This window comes from Manis pentadactyla, chromosome 5 (genome assembly GCF_030020395.1).
Source record: "Manis pentadactyla isolate mManPen7 chromosome 5, mManPen7.hap1, whole genome shotgun sequence".
Lineage (NCBI taxonomy): Eukaryota > Metazoa > Chordata > Mammalia > Pholidota > Manidae > Manis > Manis pentadactyla.
In genome coordinates, this window is record NC_080023.1 from 44,907,766 (window position 1) to 44,932,774 (window position 25,009).

General features: G+C 35.7%; 1 protein-coding gene across 7 annotated transcripts in view; it reads left to right on the forward strand.

Annotated features, from left to right (window-relative positions):
- The window catches only part of CEP135 (centrosomal protein 135), a 105,673-nt gene that overhangs the window by 74,897 nt on the left and 5,767 nt on the right, over positions 1–25,009 (forward strand). For 6 of the 7 annotated variants that reach the window (XM_057502244.1, XM_057502243.1, XM_036895217.2 and 3 more), the window contains 10 exons: positions 411–562; positions 12,406–12,521; positions 12,589–12,743; positions 13,177–13,232; positions 13,952–14,120; positions 14,968–15,078; positions 15,361–15,546; positions 21,420–21,629; positions 22,466–22,668; positions 23,508–23,612. In XM_057502244.1, the coding sequence (XP_057358227.1) occupies positions 411–562; positions 12,406–12,521; positions 12,589–12,743; positions 13,177–13,232; positions 13,952–14,120; positions 14,968–15,078; positions 15,361–15,546; positions 21,420–21,629; positions 22,466–22,668; positions 23,508–23,612 (1,463 nt within the window). The remainder of the gene's footprint in view (positions 1–410; positions 563–12,405; positions 12,522–12,588; positions 12,744–13,176; positions 13,233–13,951; positions 14,121–14,967; positions 15,079–15,360; positions 15,547–21,419; positions 21,630–22,465; positions 22,669–23,507; positions 23,613–25,009) is intronic. The other variant, XM_057502246.1, reaches the window with a different exon arrangement.

The following is a 25,009-nucleotide window of genomic DNA, read 5'->3' on the forward strand; positions in this document are numbered from 1 at the left end:
TTTTACAGTTTCTTCATATAAATCTTGCCCCTTTTGTGTTCAAGTTTGCATATTTTCTGCTCTGATTTTTCTTCAGCTTGATCTTATCTACTGTTTTTTAGGTTTTGCTTAAGATTTTGCTGTGCTAATGGTTTCCCTTCCTGTTTTCACTGTTCCTATGGGTATATTTTTCTTGCTTGCTTGCTTTTTTTTTTGTATCTTTTCTGTCATTTCAGTGATATTGAAGAGGAGTGGTAAATGTGTATGCCCATTCTGACATGTAGAATCAAAAGTGTACATATGACTTTTAAAGTTTTTTTAAATAACTCTTATTTATTTCCTTGGTTTTCTTCTGGAAATATTATTAAAAAGTGCTTAAGAAAAACAAAACTGAGAACTATACCTATTAATTCTTAATATTTAAATTATAGCTTGAAAATGACAAATGTGAATTAAAGTCTAAAATACTACTAATGAAAGAAACAGTAGAGTCATTAGAGAACAAAGCAAAACTCCAAGCTCAAAAACTTAGTCATGTGGCTGGTGACTCATCTCATCAGAAAACAGAGATGAACTCACTTAGGTAAGTTTATCAAAAATTTTGTTATTTCACTGTTGGGAATGAATCTGTGGCTGTGTAAGGCTCATTCATAATGGTGACATTTATTTAGGTCAGCCCTTTGAGCAGTGTTTCCCAAAGTTCGTCTTGCAGCAGAATTTTCTGGGGGGCTTTTGAAAAGTGCAGATGTAGGGGCTGATCTCTGGAGGTTCTTACTGATTGAATGAATCTGGGTAGGTTTTGAGTATCTGTATTTTTAAAGACTTTCATAGATTGATACAATTGTATGCAAGTTTTTATACCTTCCTCCTTCCAAAGTCTCCCTACCAGATACTTGGGATAATTTGTACTTCATAGTATACATTCTGAAAATTACAGAATGTTTTGCTACCTATGTCATCATCCTTCTCTTTCCTTTTTCAAACAAGTATAAAATCAGAATGCCTGATTACATAGTCTAAAAAGGTGATCTGTCTAAAAAATGGTAAGAAGGTCAGTATGGAAAAATAGGCTGTATCTACAGGTTGGAATCAGTTATGAAAAACTTGGTATGATAACCAAGAGTGTCTGGATTTTATGTTATAAACATAGAGAACAAATATTAAACCACAGGGGTGACATGATTAGCATGCCTTTTAGAAAGTGAATGCTGATGGAAATAAGGAAGATGGATTTGGAGTCTTAAAGAGACTGATGGCCAGCAAATGGAGACCATGTGGACTGAAGCAGTGGCAATGAACTTGGAGAAGAAAGCCCAGATTTCAGAAACATTTCTTACATAAAATCAAAAGGATTGGGTACTTTTATGGGAATCAGAGAAAGATACAGTAATGCAGAATATTGTCTTAGGAGATTGGATAGTCAGCCATTAATCAATTTAGAAGACTGATGGAAACAAAAAGACAAGTTTTTTTCTGGACTGCGTAGCTACAGTAAGTAAAAAGATACTGAGGTCAGAAAAGAGTCAGTCTGAAGAATCAGAGGAAATATTTCTCTTTAAATTACATTTGCAATAAGAACGAGAAAGAGATTTTCAGATGTCAGCATGATATTGCATATGTGAAGCTAAGTCAGTCATAAAGTAGTAACAACTTGAGGTTCAAAGGACTGTAGTAAGTGATAATTAGAAAAAAAAGATTGATTAATTAAACTGAAAGTGTTAACGAACATTTCAGAAAACTGAGTTGGTGAAATAGAAAACAACTGAAGAAATTCACCTAGAACTCAGAACACAAAAGGATAAAAATAAATGAGAGAAAGATGATAGATCTATATATAAACACTGAGAATTGCAAAAATAAACAGCAAAATTGAAAATCAAAGGAAGAATTAGAGAAAGAAAAGCGTGAGGTTATTCATAAGGGGTTCCTGATTATCAAACTTAATGAAATAAGACCAAGAATTAGATGTGTCCAGTTAAAGAATATGATATTAGGGACTCAAATAGGGCATCTCCAGTTTTTGCTCTTTTGTTGCTCTGATTAAAAGTCTTGATAAGTTAGACTTTAGGAAGAAGTAAGGTAGAAGCTGCTTTTTTGCCCCTTTTTTTTGGCAAGTGCTACATACATCCTATGAATGTACCATAGAGAGAGGCTGAATGGACCAGCCTCTCTCCTTCTGGTTAATTTCTATATTCCAAAGTAGAGATACTGTGTCATATTTCTATCACCCAGAACTACTAGTGTACCCTTTTTCTTCTTGTGTCCAGCTGACTAGATCTGGCATTTAATTCATTTTGCTTTTTCCTTCCAACTACAGCCGCAAGTCTCCTTACCTCACAGGAGGCCCTTTTCATTCTCAAAAGGCAGAGCTTTCAGTGCCCTTTCTTGGGTTCCCTAGCCACAGCTTTTAGGTGTTTTCATTGTTGTAGGAATTTCCTTTTCTCTTGTGAGTTCAATTTGCTGCTTCCCTCCCCTAGGAATAATTCAGTCACTGTGTTGTAGGAAGGCATTGTGAGGATTGTTTTTCTCTCTACCTTGTATATTGTAACCTGGGGAAATTGCATGATCCCATAACTTTGTTTTGTTCTGATAGAAAATCTCTGAGGAAACTGTATCAGTCACGTTCTCCATATCAGTAAACATTGGTGGAACCCTGAGTTGAAGCTGTGTGGCCCAAATCCAAAGCTAAATCAATACAAACCATACTTCTCAGCACTCTGTGGAAACAAAGCCACGTTGTCCAAACTGAGTGCCAATTTCAGTTATAGAGATCTTGCTGCCCACATCAAGTTCTCTTTCCCTCGACATGAAGACATTTAAGAAGCTGATACTCATATAGGTGAAGCACATGTTCCTTCCCATGCACCTGGTACATCTTCTCTTCCTTCCTGGGTCAGGCATTTTTCACCAATTATGAGTGCCACCAAATAGTCTTTTCTATATGAAGGACAGTCTCTAACTGTCTAAATAGAGGATCTTTGGTCTGGTCTCTTGGTGCAGCACCAGATGACATAATAAAAATCCTACTTTATAACCACCCATTAATGTAAAACAAATGACTGTTCACTCCCTTGAATTTTAGTATTTAATGAGACCTGGCATTTTTATACCTCAAATCAAAACTCCATAATGCTAAAAGCAGCTTTGTTGTACACAGGAACGGTCTTAGCCCCTCAGAACATGCTAGCCATCCTCTAGAGCTGGGGTCAGTAAAATTTTTCCAGAAAGGGACATAGTCACTATTTTAGACTGTGTGGTCCATGCAATCTCTGTTGTACCTATTCATCCCTTTGTACCACAAAAGCAGCCACAGGCAATATACAAATGAAGTGGAGTATGATCATGGTACAATACAACTTTATGGACACTGGGATTTACATATGATTTTCACATGTCATGTATTGAAAATTGTTCTGTTGAAATTTTTTCCAATCATTTAAATGTAAAAATCACTCTAAGCTCATAGGACTTACAGACACAGCTAATAGGCCATAGTTTGACAACTCCTGCTGCAGGATAGTTTCCAGCCTAGTTAGATAACTAACTTTTCTCAGTCAGCCCCACTGAAAACAGCCTTAATCTCCCAAACTGCTAGCTCTAGGGCTGTAACATCTGGATTTCTGCAGCTGAAAATACCTGCAGACTGTTTTCACTTCACCTTAGTCTTTAATGAACTGTGTAACTTCTTCAAAACTGGAGAGTTATGTACTTACCCATGATCAAATATGTTAGCATATGTTCCCAGAAAGGGCCCATAAACTCTACTTAGAGTTAAAATTATGGCAATAGGTATCACTTGTTATCATTGGATTTAGGTCTATTCAGAAAACCAAATATAACTACTCTTCTTTGAGAAGTATTTCTTCTCAAGAATTGAGAGCTGTTTTAAACAAGGGAAAGAAGGAAAGGCTCATTGGTTCCTTAGGGTGCCTAAGAACTGTTTGGGGGCATGCCGACCATTTTTTACTGCCAAGACAGGAAAAGGTACCAGGGCCCTAGCTGAGGACAGCTGAGCTCATGGAGCCAAACTTGAAAGGACCAAGGGAACGAGGGCCACTAGAAACAAATCACCCCTTCGAAGGAAGGTAGAAGAAAAGCCATTCCTGATCCTTTTTTCCCCTTTCTGGCTCACCAAGAGATGATAATAGTAGCCTTCCTCAGTTAGTCGTGAGCCATGGCCATAGACTCTTGAGAGACGTCTAAAGTAAAACAAGGATATTGTATGGTCTCTTTCCTCTAATTGGCCATTAAAATTCCAAACCTACTCACCCCTCTTAGATGAAGCTTCAGCTCCATTTTGTAACTTGAACACTTCTTATGAATAAAGGACTCTAAGATGCTGTCTTTGCTTAAAATATACTCCATCATGAAGGAAAGTCATTACTTTTGCCCCCTAAAATGAAAGCCTGCCTACCTCCATGTAATGTAATATAACTGAGGAGTTTGAGGCTCAGAGAGGTGTTGCTACCCAGACACATGCCTGGTAAGTAGAGAGCTAGAAGTTTGATTCTAAGGTGAGTCGTATTGCTTTACTCACTCATGGGAAGTCATCAATTCCTTTTGCTATCTTCATAGTACTTTCAAAGCTAAGGAATTTATTCATTTCTCCTAACAATTTAGTTTTCAAAGGTCCTTAAAATTTCCTTTCCAGACAACATGATGAACATGTAATATGATAATCAACTCAATTATTATTCTCTATGAGTTTATACTTCAATTCTTTCCTTAACAATCCTTTATCTTAGCAGCAATACTTATGTCAGAAAAGTTACATCCAAGGTCTGGTATAGAACCCTTATTGTCCCCATCCCTATGTACACTGGACTATGAGGAGACAAAGGTATTTTTAGGACTCAGCAAGGGCCTCCATTACTGCCCATCAGTCAAGATGTTATCCTGCCTTCTTTATCAACCCTGCTTTCATTAGGAAACCCTCCTTATGAACTTGGATTTAGAGAGATTGTTACATTTCTACTTAGAATTTCAAGCTTTTCCAACCATTCAGTGTCCTTCATTAGAAACTCTGTGGGCCATTGTATTTTTGAAAGTACTCTACATAGCGTACTAGTAGACTTTTCCCTTCCACACAAAGGATGTTGTACTCCCTGTATTCTACATAGAAAGCAATGTGATGTAATAGAAAAACATTGATAACAGGTTGGACTAGCCTGGATTTGTATCATTTCTTTGCCTTAATAGCTTTATCACCTTTGACAAGTTATTAGTTATTTGTTGCTATAAAATTGGGTTAATAATTCTAATTATGGAATAAATAAGCTAATGTATATAAATCATTGTATATCAATACAATGAATATTATCTTTCTTCATTCTCTACTCACCGTTGTTTTATTCCTCTAAACAACAGCTATAACTTTTAGGAGCAGGTTGACTACAATGCAATCACCTTGACCTCAGATATATATATATTTTTTTCAGTATCATTAATATACAATCACATGAGCAATATTGTGGTTACTAGATTCCCCCCATTATCAAGTCCCCACCACATACTCCATTACAGTCACTGTACATCAGCATACTAAGATCATATAGAGTCACTCACTACTTATCTTCTCTGTGCTATACTGCCTTCCCCGTGCCTCACCCCAAATTATGTGTGCTAATCGTAATGCCCCTTATTCCCCTTATCCCTCCCTTCTCACCTACCCTCCCCAGGCCCTTTCCCTTTGGTAACTGTTATTTCATTCTTGGGTTCTATGATTCTGCAGCTATATTGTTCCTTCAGTTTTTGCTTTGTAGTTATACTCCACAGATGAGTGAAATCATTTGGCACTTGTCATTCTCCGCCTGGCTTATTCCACTGAGCATAATACCCTCTAGCTCCATCCATCTTGTTGCAATTGTAGGATTTCTTTTCTTACTATGGCTGAATAACATTCCATTGTGTATATGTACCACATCTTTATTCATGCATCTACTGATGGATACTTAGGGTTGCTTCCATTTCTTGGCTATTGTAAATAGTGCTGCGATAAACATAGGGGTGCATATGTCTTTCTGAAACTGGGCTCCTGCACTCTTAGGGTAAATTCCTAGGAGTGGAATTCCTGGGTCAAGTAGTATTTCTATTTTTACTTTTTTGAGGAACCTCCATACACCTTTCCACAATGGTTGAACTGATACCCCTTTCTCCACATCCTCACCAGCATTTGTTGTTGTTTGTCTTTTGGACGGAGGCAATCCTAACTGGTGTGAGGTGATATCTCATTGTGGTTTTAATTTGCATTTCCCTGATGATTAGCAATGTGGAGCATCTTTTCACGTGCCTTTTGGCCATCTGAATTTCTTCTTTGGAGAAGTGTCTGTTCAAATCCTCTGCCCATTTTTTAATTGGATTATTTGCTTTTTGTTTGTTGAGGCTTGTGAGCTCTTTATATATTTTGAATTTCAACCCCTTACCGGAAATGTCACTTATGAATCTATTCTCCCATACTGTAGGATGTCTTCTTGTTCTACTGATGGTGTCCTTTGCTGTACAGAAGCATTTTAGTTTGATATAGTTGTACTTGTTCATTTTTTGCTTTTGTTTCCCTTCCCCAGGGTGATATGTTCATGAAGAAGTTGCTCATGTTTATCTTCAAGAGAGTTTTGCCTACGTTTTTTCTAAGAGTTTTATGGTTTCATGACTTACATTCAGGTCTTTGATCCATTTGGAGTTTACTTTTTGTATGGAGTTAGACAGTTATCCAGTTCATTCTCTTAGATGTAGCTGTCCAGTTTTGTATATCCATGGCTCCTTTATCGTATATTAATTGACCATGTATGTTTGGGTTTATATCTGGACTCTATTCTGTTCCGCTGGTCTGTGGGTCTGTTCCTGTGCCAGTACCAAATTGTCTTAATTACTGTGGCTTTGTACTAGAGCTTGAAGTTGGGAAGCGAGATACCCCCTGCTTTATTCTTTGTTCTCAGGATTGCTTTGGCTATTCAGGGTCTTTTGTAGTTCCATATAAATTTTAGAACTATTTGTTCCAGTTCATTGAAGAAAACTGTCGGTATTTTGATAGGGATTGCATTGAATCTGTAGATTGCTTTAGGCAGGATGTCCATTTTAACAATATTAATTCTTCCTAGCCAAGAGCTCGGGATTAGTTTCCATTTGTCCTCTTTAATTTCTCTTAAAAGTATCTTGTAGTTTTCAGGGTATAGGTCTTTCACTTCCTTGGTTAGGTTTATTCCTAGGTATTTTAGTCTTTTTGATGCAATTGTGAATGGAATTGTTTTCCTGATTTCTCTTCCTGCTAGTTAATCGTTAGTGTATAGGAATGCCACAGATTTCTGTGTATTAATTTGTATCCTGCAACTTTGCTGAATTCAGATATTAGTTCTAGTAGATTTGGAGTGGATTCTTTAGAGTTTTTTATGTACAATATCATGTCATCTGCAAACAGTGACAGTTTGACTTCTTCCTTACCAATCTGGATGCCTTTTATTTCTTTGTGTTGTCTGATTGCTGTGCCTAGGACCTCCAGTACTATGTTGAATAAAAGCAGGGAGAGTGGGCATCCTTGTCTTATTCCGAATCTTAGAGGAAAAGCTTTCAGCTTTTTGCTGTTAAGTACGATGTTGGCTGTGGGTTTGTCATATATGGCCTTTATTATGTTGAGGTGCTTGCCCTCTATACCCATTTTGTTGAGAGTTTCTATCATAAATGGATGTTGAATTTTGTCAAATGCTTTTTCAGCTTCTATGGAAAGGATCATATGGTTTTTGTCCTTTTTTTTGTTCATTTGGTAGATGATGTTGATGGATTTTCGAATGTTGTACCATCCTTTCATCCCTGAGATGAGACCCACTTGATAATGGTGTATGATCTTCTGGATGTATTTTTGAATTCAGTTTGCTAATATTTTGTTGAGTATTTTTGCATCTATGTTCATCAGGGATATTGGTCTGTAATTTTCTTTTTTGGTGATGTCTTTGCCTGGTTTTGTATTAGTGTGATGCTGGCTTCATAGAATATGTTTGGAAGTATTCCCTCCTCTTCTATTTTTTGGAAAACTTTAAGGAGAATGGGTATTATGTCTTCTCTAAATGTCTGATAAAATTCCGTGGTGTATCCATATGTTCTTGGGTAGTTTTTTGATTACTGATTCAATTTCATTGTTGGTTATGTGTCTGTTTAGATTTTCTGTTTCTTCCTGAGTTAGTCTTTGAAGGTTGTATTTTTCTAGAAAGTTGTCCATTTCTTCTGTGTTATCCAGTTTGTTAGCAAATAGTTTTTCATAGTATTCTGTAATAATTTTTTGTATTTCTGTGGTATCCGTACTGATTTTTCCTTTCTCATTTCTGATTCTGTTTATGTGTATAGATTTTCTTTTTTTCTTGATAAGTCTGGCTAGGAGTTTATCTATTTTGTTTAATTTTCAAAGAACCAGCTCTTGGTTTCATTAATGTTTTCTATTGTTTTATTCTCCTCAATTTTATTCATTTCTTCTCTGATCTTTATTATGTCCGTCCTTCTGCTGAATTTGGGCCTCATTTATTCTTCTTTCTCTAGTTTCAATTATTGTGAATTTAAACTATTCATTTGGGATTGTTCTTCCTTCTTTAAATAGGCCTCTATTGCTATATACTTCCCTTTTAGAACAGCCTTTGCTGCATCCCACAGAAGTTGGGGTGTTGTGCTGTTGTTTTCATTTGTCTCCATATATTGCTTGATCTCTGTTTTAATTTGGTCATTGATCCATTGATTATTTAAGGAGCATGTTGTTAAGCCTCCATGTGTTTGTGAGCCTTTTTGTTTTCTTTGTACAATTTCTAGTTTTATACCTTTGTGGTCTGAGAAGTTGCTTGGTACAATTTCAATGTTTTTGAGTTTACTGAGGCTCTTTTTGTGGCCTAGTCTGTGGTCTATTCTGGAAAATGTTCCATGTGCACTTGAGAAGAATGTGTATCCTGCTGCTTTTGGGTGTAGGGTTCTATAGATGTCTGTTAGGTCCATCTGTTCTAGTATGTTGTTCAGTGCCTCTCTGTCCTTACTTATTTTCTGTCTGTTTGATCTGTCCCTTGGAGTGAGTGGTGTGTTGAAGTTTCCTAAAATGAATGCATTGTATTCTATTTCCTCCTTTAATTCTCTTAGTATTTGTTTCACATACATAGGTGTTCCTGTGTTGGGTGCATAGATATGTACAATGGTTATATCCTCTTGTTGGACTGATCCCTTTATCATTATATAATGTCCTTTGTTTCTTGTTACTTTCTTTGTTTTAAAGTCTATTTTGTCTGATACTAGTACTGCAACACCTGCTTTTTTTTCCCTATTAGTTGCATTAAATATTTTTTCCATCCCTTCACTTTTACTCTGTGTATGTCTTTGGGTTTGAAGTGAGTCTCTTGTAGTCATCATATAGTTGATTCTTGCTTTTTTATCCATTCTGTAACTGGGTATTTTTTGATTGGTGCCTTCAGTCCATTTACATTTAGGGTGATTATCAATAGATATGTACTTATTGCCATTGCAGGCTTTGGATTCATAGTTACCAAAGGTTCAAGGGCAGCTTCTTTAACTATCTAACAGTCTAACTTAACTCACTTATGCTACTATAAACACAGTCTGATGATTCTTTATTTCTCTACCTTCTTTTTCTTCCTCCTCCACTCTTTATATGTTAGGTGCTTTATTCTGTACTTTGTGTTTCCCTGGACTGACTTTGTGGATAGCTGATTTTATTTTGCATTTAGTTACTATTTGGTTGATCTCCTTCCTTTGCTGTGGTTTTGTTTTCTCTGGTGACAGCTATTTAGCCTTAGACATACTTCCATCTAGAGCAGTCCCTTTAAAATACACTGTAGATGCTGATGGACAGTGACTAATGGGGTATGTGGGGGTGACTTGGTGAAGGGGGGAGTCTAGTGAACATATTATTCCTCATGTAATTGTAGATTAATAATACAAAAAAAAACGTTAAAAAAATACACTGTAGAGATGGTTTGTGGAAGGTTAATTCACTCAACTTGCTTATCTGGAAATTTTTTAATCCCTCCTTCAAATTTAAATGATAATCTTTCCAGGTAGAATATTCTTGGTTCAATGCTCTTCTGTTTCATCGCATTAAATATATCATGCCATTCTTTTCTGGCCTGTAAGGTTTCTGCTGAGAAGTCTGATGATGATAGCCTGATGGGTTTTCCTTTGTAGGTGATCTTTTTTCTCTCTCTGACTCCCTTTAATACTCTGTCCTTGACTTTGATCTTTGCCATTTTAATTATTATATGTCTTGGTGTTGTCCTCCTTGGGTCCCTTGTGTTGGGAGATCTGTGGACTTCCATCACCTGAGATACTATTTCCTTCCCCAGCTTGGGGAAGTTTTCAGCAATTATTTATTCGAGGACACTTTCCATCCCTTTTTCTCTCTTCTTCTTCTTCTGGTACCCCAATAATGCAAATATTATTCTGTTTGGATTGGTCACACTGTTCTCTTAATATTCTTTCATTCCTAGAGATCATTTTTTCTGTCTCTGCTTCAGCTTCTCTGTATTCCTGTTCTCTGATTTCTATTCCATTAACAGTCTCTTCCACCTCATCCAGTCTTCTCTTAAATCCTTCCATTGTTTGTTTCATTTCTGTGATCTCCCTCCTAAATTCATCCCTTATCTCTTGAATTTTTCTCTGTAGCTACATCAGCATGCTTATGACTTTTGTTTTGAATTCTTTTTCAGGAATATTGGTGATTTCAGTCTCACCAAGTCCTCTTTCTGGTGTTTGAGGTATTTTGGATTGAACAAGGTTCTTTTGCCTTTTCATGGCAATGGGAATAGTTGCTGACTAATGGCACATGTGTCAGCTGGTAGAACAAAGTCCCTTCCTGCTTGCCAGTCACTTTGCCTATCTCTGCTGTCTGTGCCAGTTAACCTCACACAGGGAGCAACCTCTGGGTTAGTCCCCTAGGCTTCTGTAGGCATGGCGGCCCTTGGGATGGCCTAGCACACTGGCACAGGTTGCAGGCCAACAGCACATGTGTCTGCCACAGGGACAAGGCCCCTTCGTGCTTCCCCGTCTCCGCACTTGTCTCCTCTATCTGTGCCAGTCAACTTCGCGCAGGGAGCGGCCTCTGGGTTAATCCCCTGAGCTGCCATGGGTGGGGCATCCCTTGGGATGACCTAGAGCAATGGTGGGGATAGCAGGCCAGCCGCACATGTTCTGTGACCTCAGATAATTTTATCAAGTAAAATTGCTTGAACCTAGAGTCTTTCCAACTTGGTTCCGTGTGGTTATGCAACTCTAAAGAAGTCGGTCTCAGTTTGACTTTCCTCCTACCAGTTAGCCATCATTTACCTCCAGTGAACCTAGAGCACTCAGGGTCATGTCTTTTATCTTTCAGAACACCTCAGTATTGACAGTAAAACTTCTTCATTTCTTTGGAGAAGTCGCATCTTATTGGTGTTTCTCTCCCTCCCCTTTAGGCAATTCTAAACAAGGTCATCCTTAAAAGAACCCTAAAAGGAACCTGTGGGAGTTCCCAGTAAATAGCCTAAGGTGAAAACAATGTCTTCCTCACAATGCAGGACTAATAACTCCTAGGACAAGGCTAAAAGCATTCTAAAGACTCTAGATGATATGAGAGCAAATTCTTGTTTCTTCTGAAACATACTCTTCTGTCAGTAAGTCAATCCTCTGAAATTGTCTGTATTTCCTTTGTACATCCTTTCCTTTGCTCTCTGAAGCCAATCATTAGTCTTAATCACTGCACTACAGTAAATGCCTGCTTTCCCTATTTACTATGAACTGTTAGTGATTATCCACCAAAAAAGTCAGAATAGAAAATCAAATTAAAATCTGACTGGTCATGATGTTCTGGATTTATGGATAACCTTTGAAGTACTTGGCCATACAGTAAAAACAAGTTATCCCCTTTCCTCCATTATTGTAAAAACAAGTTATCCCATTTCCTCCATTATTGAAAATAGATTGTAAGGGTAAGAGGATTGATGTTAAGAAGCTGAGAAGTGAAGTCAGTATAACACAAAGAAGACAAGTAGTGATTCTATAGCATCTTACTATGCTGATGGACAGTGATTGTAATGGGGTATGTGGTGGGGACTTGATAATGAGGGGGGTCTGGTAACTGTAATGTTCCTCATGTAATTATACATTAATGATACCAAAATGAAAAAAATGTTTTAATTTAAAAAAAGAAGCTGAGAAGTACTTTAAAACTACCAGAAAGCCTCTAGAAAAGATATACAATTAAGTTGGTTTTTACACTATATTATTTTTAGAAGATGGAACCACTTTGAAGAATGGTGTTCAGCAAGAAATTCATAACATAATGTCATTGATTATACTGGAAGAGCTTTAAAATAAAAGAAACTTGAAAAATATTTTTTTAGATCTCTCATTTTTAAAACAATAATTTCTACCAGGGACAATACCATTTATTTTTGTTCACTTATTCTTTAGGATTGTAAATGAGCAGCTACAGAAGTCACTTGATGATTATCAGCACCGACTTTGCATAAAAAGAGGTGAACTCGAATCAGCACACACACAAATTAAAACGCTGGAGGAAAAAATAAGTAAGTGTTTTTAATTTTGTTTTTGCTAACCCTAATTTACTTTGTTTAACAAACATTTCATTTATAGGTAAACTGCACCTTAAGATGACTTCACAGGATGAAGAAGCTCATGTAATGAAAAAGACCATTGGTGTTATTGATAAAGAAAAAGACTTGCTTCAGGAGACTGTAGATGAGAAGACAGAAAAGATTGCAAACTTGCAGGAACACCTAACTAATAAAGTATGTGAGTATTACATATAGTTATCCAGAATCTGAACATGAAAGATTATTTCATTCTCTCTTTCAAATATGCAGTTCTTTTCTCTCATTTAAAAGTTCCTAAGATCCAGGGACATATCTTCTAATATGTTTAAATTTAATTTCATCCTGATAATATGAATCTTCAGAAGTTAATATTTCTTGAATATAATTTTATCAGATGTAACTACAGCAAACCCAAGGAAACAATTAAAGTTCTTAGAGTGGGTAGAAACTTGCCAATATGTGAAGAACCATTGGGACATGGAAATATGTTTACTTTAGGATTTTCTTTTATAGCATAATTTATATAATTGGATTTTAACTATGTAAATGTGATCACCTGTATAAATTCAACTAGAGACTTTTCTATATGAATAGTTTACAATCTTACATATTTTTATAATTTCTTTAGGAAAAAGCTATTGTTCAGATGACGATAACAGTCTCAGAGTATGAATCGTCTATGAAGTAAGTAATAAATAAAATGGCATCCAGCTTTTTCAGAAATGTCCAGTGAATGCAGCTTTATCTAAGTAGCAATTTAGCAGTAAGGAAATTTCCTTTTCAGTTTTCCTGTTTCTGCCAATGACAATATCTCAGTCTACTGTCCCTTTAACTTTCTTCTGTCTTCTCTCTCCCACATCTAAACAGTTATGTCTTATTACTGCTCTTTTACACACCTACTTGCTCTTTATTTGTACAGTAATTACCCCATTCAGACCCTAATCATGTAAACTTAGATTATTTTAGCAGCTTTGAATATCTTTGTATTTATTCTACATCTAAACCTATCTTGAACACAGTTAGAAAAATTTACATTTATGTTTAGTCTCCTTACTTCAAGATAAAAGTAACTAATTATATTTATTTTACATACCTTCACATATTATATAATGGCTTAAATATTAAATAAATATTTTCTAGTTGAATCTATTATGTTTGCTCCTAATACTTGAAAATCTGTTTTTACTTGACTTTTGGAATAACAAATTAACTTTATGACTCTGCTTATAATGAGTGGTAGAGATCTAAAATGTTTTACCTAATTAATCAGTTTCTTAATGCCGTAGTTATAATTTCTAGTATTCTCAGCATACTTATTTCAGAATTAAAGAAATTTTCTTTTAAATGAACTACAGTTTTCCAAAAAGCTTTCTTTATTATTTCCACACCATTCACGTTAACAGCCAGCTAAAGGAAACATTGGCTAATCGGGACCGTGAAATAAACAGCCTCCGGCACCAGCTCGATGCAGCTCACAAAGAACTTGATGAAGTAGGAAAATCCAAAGAAATGTCTTTTAAGGAAAATAGAAGATTACAAGATGATCTGGCTACAGTGGCAAGAGAAAACCAAGTATGAATGAAATGCATAAAGTTTAGTAGCTTTATAATACCCAGTTTTATGGTATATTCACTATTGGCTAAATTCTAAAACTCCACCAAGTATGTTTTCTAAAATTTAATGGTTAAATATCAACAACATAAGAAATAATTTAAGGAGAATGGTGTTTATAAGGGTATTAAAAAATGTGAGTTGGAATGTTTCTATATATACAGGGTGTCAAATGGGTGCAACTGTTGTCTCACCGTTTTGGTCCTTGTTGCAGGGAATCTTAATCCTAGGAGCACGGCATTCTTTGTGGCAGAAACCACTGTCCTCTTACTGGGCAAGCACCTCAGCATCACTCCTAGGGCAAAGTTGATGGTTTTTAAAGGTCCATGATAGATTTTAATTATTTGTACTTCTTCCAGTGGCTTAGAGATGTACCTGTAAATAAATTATTGAATATTATAGAATGGCAAATATTGAAGGTATTGATTTTATTTGTTCTAGTTTATTAAAGGATTATACCAAGAAGATCAATGATTTCCTTGTTTTAAATATTTAATATTTTAAAACTATTACTCTCAGTGTAATTCAGTGTAAAGCAGCTAACTGATATATGAATTTTTGAAAATGTCAACTCCTGAGTATAGTATAGCTAGCTCTTAATATAAATGCCAGGTACACGGTCACGTATTATGGGAAATGTGGTATATTTGGCTAAAAAGTTGAGATCAGTCAAGGAAAAATATGTGAAAATGATATGAACAGTTTTCCTTTTTCCTACTCTTATTTCCCAAATTGAAAAAGCATTTGCATATAAATAGTTCATTAGGTCTGTATTCATTTTAGATTTGTCTAATTTTCTGATTTATAGGAAATCTCATTGGAATTGGAAGCAGCAGTGCAAGAAAAAGAAGAAATGAAGAGTAGAGTTCATAATTACATTACTGAAGTGTCACGATGGGAGAGCTTAATGGCTGCCAAGGTGAAAAAAACATTATTTAGGTTGGATTTTAAGATTGATTTTTTTTTACTTTTTCATGTTTGTTTATTCTGTTTCCTCTATTAGATATTAATATTATGAGAGTGGAAATCTTGCTGATGTCTTTTTATATTTCCCCACAGATCTTACTTAGTATAGTATCTGCACAGAAAGCTATGCTTCCTAAATTAGAGCAAAAATCACAATGTATGTGTATGTTTATGACATGAGTATTCCAGTGAGTGAGTTACTAATGTAGAAATCATTTAATTATGCTTAAATTAGGAAAAAGAAAATCAAGATTTGTTAGATAGATTTCAGATGCTTCATAACCGTGCTGAAGACTGGGAAGTCAAAGCCCATCAAGCTGAGGGCGAAAACAGCTCAGTTCGACTGGAACTTCTTTCTATTGACACGGAAAGGAGACACCTTCGAGAAAGAGAGGAGCTATTAGAAAAAGAAATTCAGGAGGTAATACTTTTATTTGTCTTTGAAGACAGTTAATAGAACAGAAAATATTCAAAGATACTCTACTGAAGTGAGATTTAAGCATTGCTAAAATCAAGTTCAGTGGTAATCTTTTGTCCTTCTGATAATTTGCTTTAGGTTCCCATTACTTTTTTAAATTGTAGTAAAATATACCTAACATGAAATTTACCTTTTTAACCATTTTTAAGTGTACAGTTCTGTGGCAGTTGGTACATTCCCACTGTTGTGCAGCTATCACCACCATCCGTCTCCAGAACTTTCTTATCTTCCCCAACTGAAACTCTGTACCCATTAAACACTAACTCTCCATTCTCCACTTCTACCAGCCCCTGGCAGCCATTTGTCTACTTACTCTCTCTATGAATTTGGCTATTCTGTGTACCTCATGTGAGTAGAATCATACAATATTTGTATTTTTGTGACTGGTTTATTTCACTTAGCTGTAATGTTCACTTAACCTCAAGGTTCATCCCTGTTGTAGCATGTGTCAGAATTTCATTGTTTTTTAAGGCTGAAATTTAAGGCTGCATCATGTGTCTATACTACATTTTGTTTATCAATTCATCTGACACTGGATGTATGGTTTGCTATTGAGAATAATGCTGCTGTGAACACGGGTATACCTATCAAGTCCTTGCTTTCTTTCCATTCTTTAGGACATACCCAGAAGTGGAATTGCTAGATGATATGGTAATTTTATGTTTAATTTTTTTGAGGAACTGTCATACAGTTTTCCATAAGAGCTGCAACATCATTTTTACAGTCCCACCAGTAATGTAATGTTCCCAGTTTCTCCACAGCCTTGCCATCACATTATTTTCTGTCTTGTTTTTTTTTAATAATAGTAATCCCAAGGGGAGTAAAGTGATATCTCAGTTTTGATTTGCATTTCCTTAATGATTATTGATGTTGAATACCTTTTTGTGTGTTTATTGGCCATTTGTATTGTTTTCGTTGGAGAAATGTCTATTCATATCCTTGGCCCACTTTTTAATCAGGTTGTTGTTTGTTGTGTTGTAGGAATTATTTGTATATTCTGGATATTAATCCCTTATTAAATACATGATTTGTAAATGTTTTTTCCCATCCTTTGGCTTGCCTTTTTACTCAGTTTTATCCTTTGACCTATGAAAGTTTTTAATTTTAAAAAAGTCCAAATTATCTATTTTTTCTCTTGTTGCTTATATTTTTGGTGTCATATCCAAGAAACCATTGCTAAGTCACTTATATGAGGTACACAGAGTAGTCAAATTCATAAAGAGAGTAAGTAGACTAATGGTTGCCAGGCGCTGGTAGAAGTAGAGAATGGAGAATTAGTGTTTAATGGGTACAGAGTTTCAGTTGGAGAAGATGAGAAAGTTCTGGAGATGAATGGTGGTGATGGTTGCACAACAGTGTGAATGTACAAATTGCCACAGAACTGTATACTTAAAAATGGCTGAAGTGGTAAATTACACATTACATATATTTTCCCCCTATTTTTTTGTAGGAGTTATATAGTTTTAGCTCTTATGTTGAGGTATTTGATCCCTTTTTGAGTTATTTTTATATATGATATAAAGTGAGGGTCCAACTCAATTTTTTTGCACGTGGGTTTAAATAGGTTTTTGTCATAAAGACAGGCTAATAAAAATCTCTTAATAAAATTTTGAGTTAAGTTAAAATATAGACATCCTAAAGTTAGATTAATACAGAATAGTTGGCTATTAGTTTTGTTTTTGTTTTGTTGGTACAGTACTGTAGTCATTTTTCAGGAGAAATTATTGACAATCTGTAATGAGTAGAATTATAGCCCCCAAAAAAGATACATTTAGATCTTAACCACTAGAACCTGTGAATGTGACCTTATTTAGAAATATAGGCAGACCTCAGAGATACTGCAGGGTTGGTTCCCAACCACTGCAGTAAGTGAGTACCGTGAAGTTTTTTATTTCCCAGTGCATATGAAAGTTATATTTACACTGTACTGTGGTCTGTTAAGCATGTGTTCAGCATTATGTCTGAACAAATGGACATACCTTAATTTTAGAATATTGCTAAAATATGATAACCTTTATCTGAGCTTTCAGCAAATCATAATCACTAATCACAGATCACCATAACAAATATTATAATGAAAAAGTTTGAAATATTGTGAGTTTCCAAAATATGACACAGAGACACAAAGTGAGCAAATGCTGTTGGAAAAATTGCACCTGTAGACTTGCTTGATGCAGGGTTGCCACAATATTTCAGTTTGTAAAAGTTGCAATATCTGCACAGAACAACCAAGTGAAGCACAACGAAACGAGGTGTGCCTGTGCAGATTTTGGTACAAGGAAATGGAATGCTATTGTAACAGACCTAAAAATGTGAAAGTGGCTTTGGAATTGGGTAACAGAGGCTGGAAGAATTTTGAGGAGTTTGCTAGAAAAAGCCTAGATAGGCCTTCAAAAGATTTTTGGTAAAAAGGTGGACATTAAAAGCAATTCTGATGAGAGCTCATGTCTTGCCAATGGGTTTCAGCCCCAGGCAAGTTTGCTATGGATTCAATGTGACCAAAGAAATTGACAGCAAAACGTTCTTTGGGGTGAAAGGATTTATTACCTGGCTTGTTCTCCCAGCGGTAGGTCGAGCACTAGCATCTCTGCCTCTGCCCAGAGCACCAGACCAAGCTCTCTATATAGCACAATAATAGTTTATTGCCTAAAGGTGTGGAAGCGGTAGCCTAGCAACAGGCCAGTTACATCATCAGGTGGTTTAAGTTCAGTGAGGATCCTGACCATAGGAACCCCAACTTCCCCACAGCTCATAAAAAAGAAAGAACTGTAGACAGAATTTCTGAACAAAATATATAAATGATCATGAACAATATTTTTCCAGAAGTATGAATGCTTCTTCATAGAAGGGAGGTCTCAGCTGGAATTGAGGAACATGTTATTGGACACTGGGCAAGAGATGGTCCTTGTTAGAAAATGGCAGAGAACTAGCTAAAGGCTGGTCTACTCCTGGGAGGAAAGGAGAACTTGGAAGTGATGAACCTGGATATTTAGCTAAGAAGAGTTCCAAGCAATGTATGGCAGGTGCAGCTGATTACCCTGTTCTGCCTATAGTAAAATATAAAGGAAAGAGATAAATAGAAGGAACTACTAAGCAAAAAAAGGAACCAGGAGTGGGTGACTTAGGAAATTCTTAGCATATCCAGATAGTGTACTCTGGAGACAGGACCAATAATATGGCTAGACAATCTCTGAGTGAAGGAATTGTTGGTGTAACTCATGGATCCAGTCAGTCATCTGAGTAGGAACACTGGCAGCTTGGACTGAAAGAGACAGAAACCAGATGAAATGAGTAAAGTCTTTTGAAAATCCAGGATCCTACTAGCAGAAAACAGGCCAGTAGAGTTCTTTGGCTACAAGCATGTTGTCTTTCAACAATAGGGAAGAATGACTGTGAAGGTAGCTCAGAGAACAGCAGGGCTGCTAAGGGCAGTTCAAAAGCTGGGGGGCTGCAGCTGCCACCACAGGCGCAGAAGGATGGGCCTACTGCCTCCTTGGTTCCAGAGGTGGGATTACTGCCCCTAAGGGCCAAATAGAGGCGGCTGTAGCTGAAGACTAAAAAACTGGGTCTGCACTAGCAAGCCCAGGGCTCAGAGCATCGAGGCACAGATAATTATTCTTAGGGTTTGAAGTCTAATGGAATTTGCCCTGCTTGGTTGCAGACTTATTTTGGGCTAGTGGCCCCTTTATTTCTATTATTTTCTCCATTGCAGGAAGGGACTGTCTATTCTATGCCTATCCCACCATTGTATTTTGGAAACAGGTAACTTGTTTTTCTAGTGCCATGGGTCTGTTAAGGGAGAGGACTTTTGGCTCACAACAGACCATACCCAGAGTCTTACCCACATCTGATTTAGATGATGCTTAGATGAGGTTATGGAATTAGAGTTGATGCTAGAATTTTGGGATAGAGGTAATGTATTTTGAACATGGGAAGGACATGAATTTTGAGGAAGCAGAAGGCAGATAGAATTATGACCCCCAAAGAGATAAGTTGAAATTCTAACACACACACACACACACACACACACACACACACACACACACGTTCCTGAAATATGACCTTATTTGGAAATAACTTCCTTGTCTGTTTAATCAAATTAAAATGAAGCCATACTGGACTAAGGCAGGCCACAGCCTAATGACTGTTGTCCTTGAAGACCAGAGGGCAAACACCAGGTTCTAGTGTTTAAGATGGAGGCGGAGATTGGAGAGGTGTGTGTACAAGACAAGGAACACAAGGATTGCCAGCAACCACCAGATGCAGGGAGAGAGGCATGGAACAGATTCCCTTTGAACCTCCAGAAGATACCCATTCTGCCAACATTTAAATTTTAGCCTTGTAACCTCCAGAATTGTAAGGGAATAAATTTGTCTTGCTTTAAGGCACCCATTAATGTGCAGTAATTTGTTACAGCAGTCCTAGGAGACTTATACACTGAGTTTTTCTATTAAGCGTATAATAACTAAAGGAATGCTTTTCAACCTTCAGAAGAATTCTCAGGAGAAATTGTTCTTTAGTTCTTTTGTTCTTTGTCATTATTTGTGTTCTTATGTGGTATACGAAATTAGTTTACATATTTATATTTAGTTTGGGAAACTTTAATTTAATTAATTAATATTTGGATAATCCAAATATTTAGTTTTTGCAACCATTGATATTTATTAAATCTCCACAGCACAGTGTTGTATTTTTAATGTTGATTCATTACAGTAAAGCCTATTATAATTTTATTTTTCTAGTGTAGAATTCTTAAATTATAGAAGTAGTTTATATCAGTTTGTATTTATCAATTTAAATTGTGAGAAATTTAAAATGTGGATTATTGTAGGGGAAAAATCTTTTTCAGTATTTCAAACTGTGTTCATTATTTCAGTTAAAATATTATAAAGTATAGTACTATTAGGTTGAATTAAATTTAAATATGACTTCAGGTATTTAGTCTTAAAGCAAACTGTATTTTTGAAACTCAGAATGTAAAGATAATTGAGGAGTAAGTATACAACTGATAAAGAATGAAAGAGATCTACCTATACATGCCAATATGTAAAGATGCCCCAAGTTAGTGTTCTATTTTGAAAAGAAAAAGCAGGTTGAATAGCATGTATTTTATCTATATATATAATATTGTTATATAGATAATATATGTTATAACATATATACTTAAATGTTACTCTATTTTAACTTACATTTAAAAATGATCTTTCACTCCATATATATTATATATTAAAAAACATACATATGTATCTATATATATATATGATTATATGTGATTATGCAGATATGGAAATTTATACACCAAAGTATTGACAGTGATTTTTAGATTGAAGGCAAAGGTTGAGATTCACATTTTATTTCTCTATCAGTTAGAAGTTTTTCAATGAGCACATACTAGTTTCATAACAATATCAATCATTCTTATTAAAAATATTTTAGCTGACAAAAAAGATAATTGAGGAGTGATAAATATATACGTTACTTTTTCTTGAAAACAAAGTATTTTTCTTTATAGCAAAAAGAACTGATAAAGGAAAACTTTATACCTTCAAAGATCCCTCATTTTCACAACATCCTAAAACAATAGTTTTCATCTTTGCATTGTCCAAATATATATAAGGCACTTAGTTACCATGGTTAATAATTATACATAATTCATTTTGTTAAGCAATAGAAAGTCCATCTTCCTGAGAATATCTTAAAATATGCAAAAGTTGGCTCTCATATTTTTATAAAGTGAGGTTGTGGCTGCACAGATTCAAGCCTTTAAGGTAATTGGGTTACTTTAACTTTTTACCTGTTTCTTTTTCTATTTTCAGCACATAAATGCACATCATGCTTATGAGTCTCAGATCTCATCAATGGCAAAATCCATATCTAGATTAGAAGAAGAACTGAGACATAAAGAAGATGAGAAAGCAGCCGTATTAAATGATTTGTCATCTCTTAGAGAACTTTGCATTAAGCTTGACTCAGGGAAAGATATCATGACCCAAAAATTAAATTCCAAAAGCCTTGAGTTTGAGAGGGTAAGAATTTAAAAGATTATTGTAGCACATTTCTTTATTGATCCCTACTTCAGTTGTTTTACTTTATCATTCACTACCAAATATTTGTTCCACTCTAGAGTAGTTACTTTTGATTAGATTCTCTTTCAAGATTTCTCTGGTAAACATGGTGATAAAATTAGATGCTGTCTATTTTGGAGTAGATGAGTATTAGAATGTGAGTCTTCTAATTATAGAATAGGAGCCTACCCAGTACATTCTTTTTTCTGTTCAGAGGTCAGACTTAAATGAAGGATTGAGCAGTTCGTTGTTTCCTAAGTGGGATATTTTTCCTGATAAAAATCTCAAGGTGTTTAAAACTTACTTCACTTTAAAAATCTAGTTAGCTGGAACTTTCCATTCCCAAACTGAGCCATAACAATGAACAGCCCAGTGTGTGTTCTCAAACACAGTTCTCATCTTCACTCATTTAGTAGTATCTTTATTTTCAGGTGAGAAGGCCTAATACTGGCTTGGCTATGTAGTCAGGGTATACATACTTAATAAACCAAAAGGGCCTCTTTGCTGATAGAGTGGCCATGTTTTTAAGATTTTATATTAACAACCCTCTCTTGACCAGGTAGTATGAGTGAAAACTGTTTGAGGGTTGGGATAGGTCTTATTGCCAAATAAGACCTTTACTAAAAACAGCAAAGATAATTTTAAAAATAAGATGTTTATTTTATACTTAAAGAAATAGTTCAAAATGTTTACCCATTACCCAAAATGAACCAACAGTTGGTGTGTAGCTCTGCAAATAATATTTCAGAGTAAGTCTAAAATTGTTGTGAAATAATCTTACTTTCTTTTTCCTGTAGGTTGTGGTGGAATTAGAAAATGTAAAATCAGAAGCAGAGCTTTTAAAAAAACAACTGTCAAGTGAAAGACATGCAATTAAGAACCTTGAATCATTGTTGGCTACAAATAGAGATAAAGAATTTCATTCTCATTTAACCTCCCATGAGAAGGATACAGAAATTCAACTACTTAAAGAAAAATTAACCCTTTTAGAAAGTAAATTGTAAGTGTCACAAGTCAACCTATGTGAGGAAAATAACTTGTCAAAAATAATTTTTCAATATTTATGGGGGAGGGGGATGGGCATGTGTAGGATGGTAATACAACCAGAATGTTTTGCTTATGTAGCTCCTGCTTTTGAAAATTCAGGGCTTTAGTTCAGGAGAGAAATTGTGTTTGGATTATGTATCTTTACCACAAAGCGTGGTCCCCATGGAAGTGGATGAATAAAAAAATGCCTAAATTTGAGGACCAAAGAGAGGAGTCAGCAAAGGAGGACACATTTCAGGATGGAGGGAGTCAGCTGTGGATTAGGAAAAAGACTTCAAAAGGCTATGCAATTTGACCCTCATAAGTGTATTGATTACCATTTAGGAGATTGATGGTATTTTTTTAGAAGAGGAGGTTTGGACTTGTTTATTGGAAGAAGGGAGGAAACCCTGAGTAGATAGAACAAGTGGGACTTTTAAAAGGAGTTCGAAGTACTTCTTTTTCTGAGGCAAGAGTCAAGAAAGAGCCGATGAAGATACTTTACATCTTGGTGTTACAATTCATGTCTCATTCAAATTTGTATCTCCAGCATTGCTGCAGTTAGTGCCTGACACATACTAGAAGCTCAGTAAATATTCATTAAATAAACAAAATAAATGTAGTAGAGAACCATGATAAAAGCTTCAGGAATTTTAAAGAATTGTTGGAAAGTCTTGATCTTCTCTTTTTCATCTTTGTCGGCTCCATTTGTATTTGGTAATAAGAGAAACAAAAATCCATAGCACTTGACTCTACCATGTAAACAGCACATTTGTTATTTATTTCTTTGATTTTCAAAAAAATTTTTTTAAGAAATAGTCAAAGCCGGGAAAACACCATGCTTCGGGCTAAAGTGGCACAATTACAAACAGATCATGATGCTCTAAAAAGGCAGAATTCAACTGAGAGATATGAACGGTAAGAAAGAATTTGTAGCATTGGATAGTATTTTTATTTATTCTCTATCCTACTCCAAAAAAAACTTCTTATGCCTTAAACAGCAAAATTTTTTAACATTAATATGTAAAATAAATTTCTTCAGTAATTCTCCCTAAAAAGGCCCCAAGTGTTATAAACGATAATATGTACCTTCAGTAAATAAAGTAACAACTATTATTTGTTTCCTATAGCATTCCTCAGGGCAAAATTAGGGCATTATTTCAAAGGGTATATAGATAAGTAATCAATAGGCTAGTAAGAATTCTGCAAGAGCCCAAAACAGTATGGTTCAGTAGGACACTCATAATACACATCATCTAAAAGTGATAATGATCTTAAGAGCAATTAATAAATAGTTGCCATCACCATATATGTATCTGATTAATCCTACCAACAATTGATTATTGTGCGTATATTACAGGAAACCAAAGTCACACATACAGTAAATGGCAGAGCCGAGACTAAGAGAAATGAAGTCTGAGGTTACATCACTGTCATGAAAGAAGTGTTGTTAATTTCTTATAACTTAGAAGATCTCATTTTTGAGTGTGCTTAATGGTACATTTATAGTGATTTCTATTTCGTAATGAAAACTTAAATTCTCTTCAGTTCAAGGGTCCTAAACAGTTCAAGCTCTCCACTGACTAGGGTTATAGATACCATTAATTCCTCACCTTTTTCCCTGCTCTTGGTTCCCAAAAGAAACCTGACCCACATGACCATGTCTTCCTTTTTCCTTACCATACCCTCTGTCATTTGTTCTTAAAGCGGCAACATTGCCGCCCCAGGGGACAAAATTAGTTCTGGGTGGAAGAGGGAGTGACAAAACACCTCAAGCGTTACAATGATTTATGGCCCTCCAAAGAGCCACAGTACACAGTGTGTCTCTGTATTAAAATTTCATGGAGTTGGGGGAATAATTTGTGGGGTCAGGATGTCTAAAAAAGTTTCCTTTGGGGGATAATAATGAAAAAGCATTTGTGAAACACCCAACTAGGTAGAAATCCTGGAAACCAAAGAACTCAAGGCAGAGAACATCTATGCCAGAGACTCTAGTAGCCCACAACTGAGGTGGCAGCACAGTCACTGTGCTTTGTGGGACAGACCTAGACACGGGGAAGGAAAACGTAACAGAAAGAATGGGTTATTTCACTCTGACATTTGGGAGTTTTGAGGCAGGAAGAAGGAAAAGGACTAAATTTTATGTGCAAGCAGAGGTGAGAAAGGAAGGGGCAGGGAAGGGAACAATGTACTTTAAATATCTGTATTCAGAGACACTTTGAATAATCTCTTATAGTGCATATTCCTTTAATTGAAATCTTTTACACACTACTTAAAAGTCATGTAAGGACATAGGGTTTAAACTTGGTAGAAAT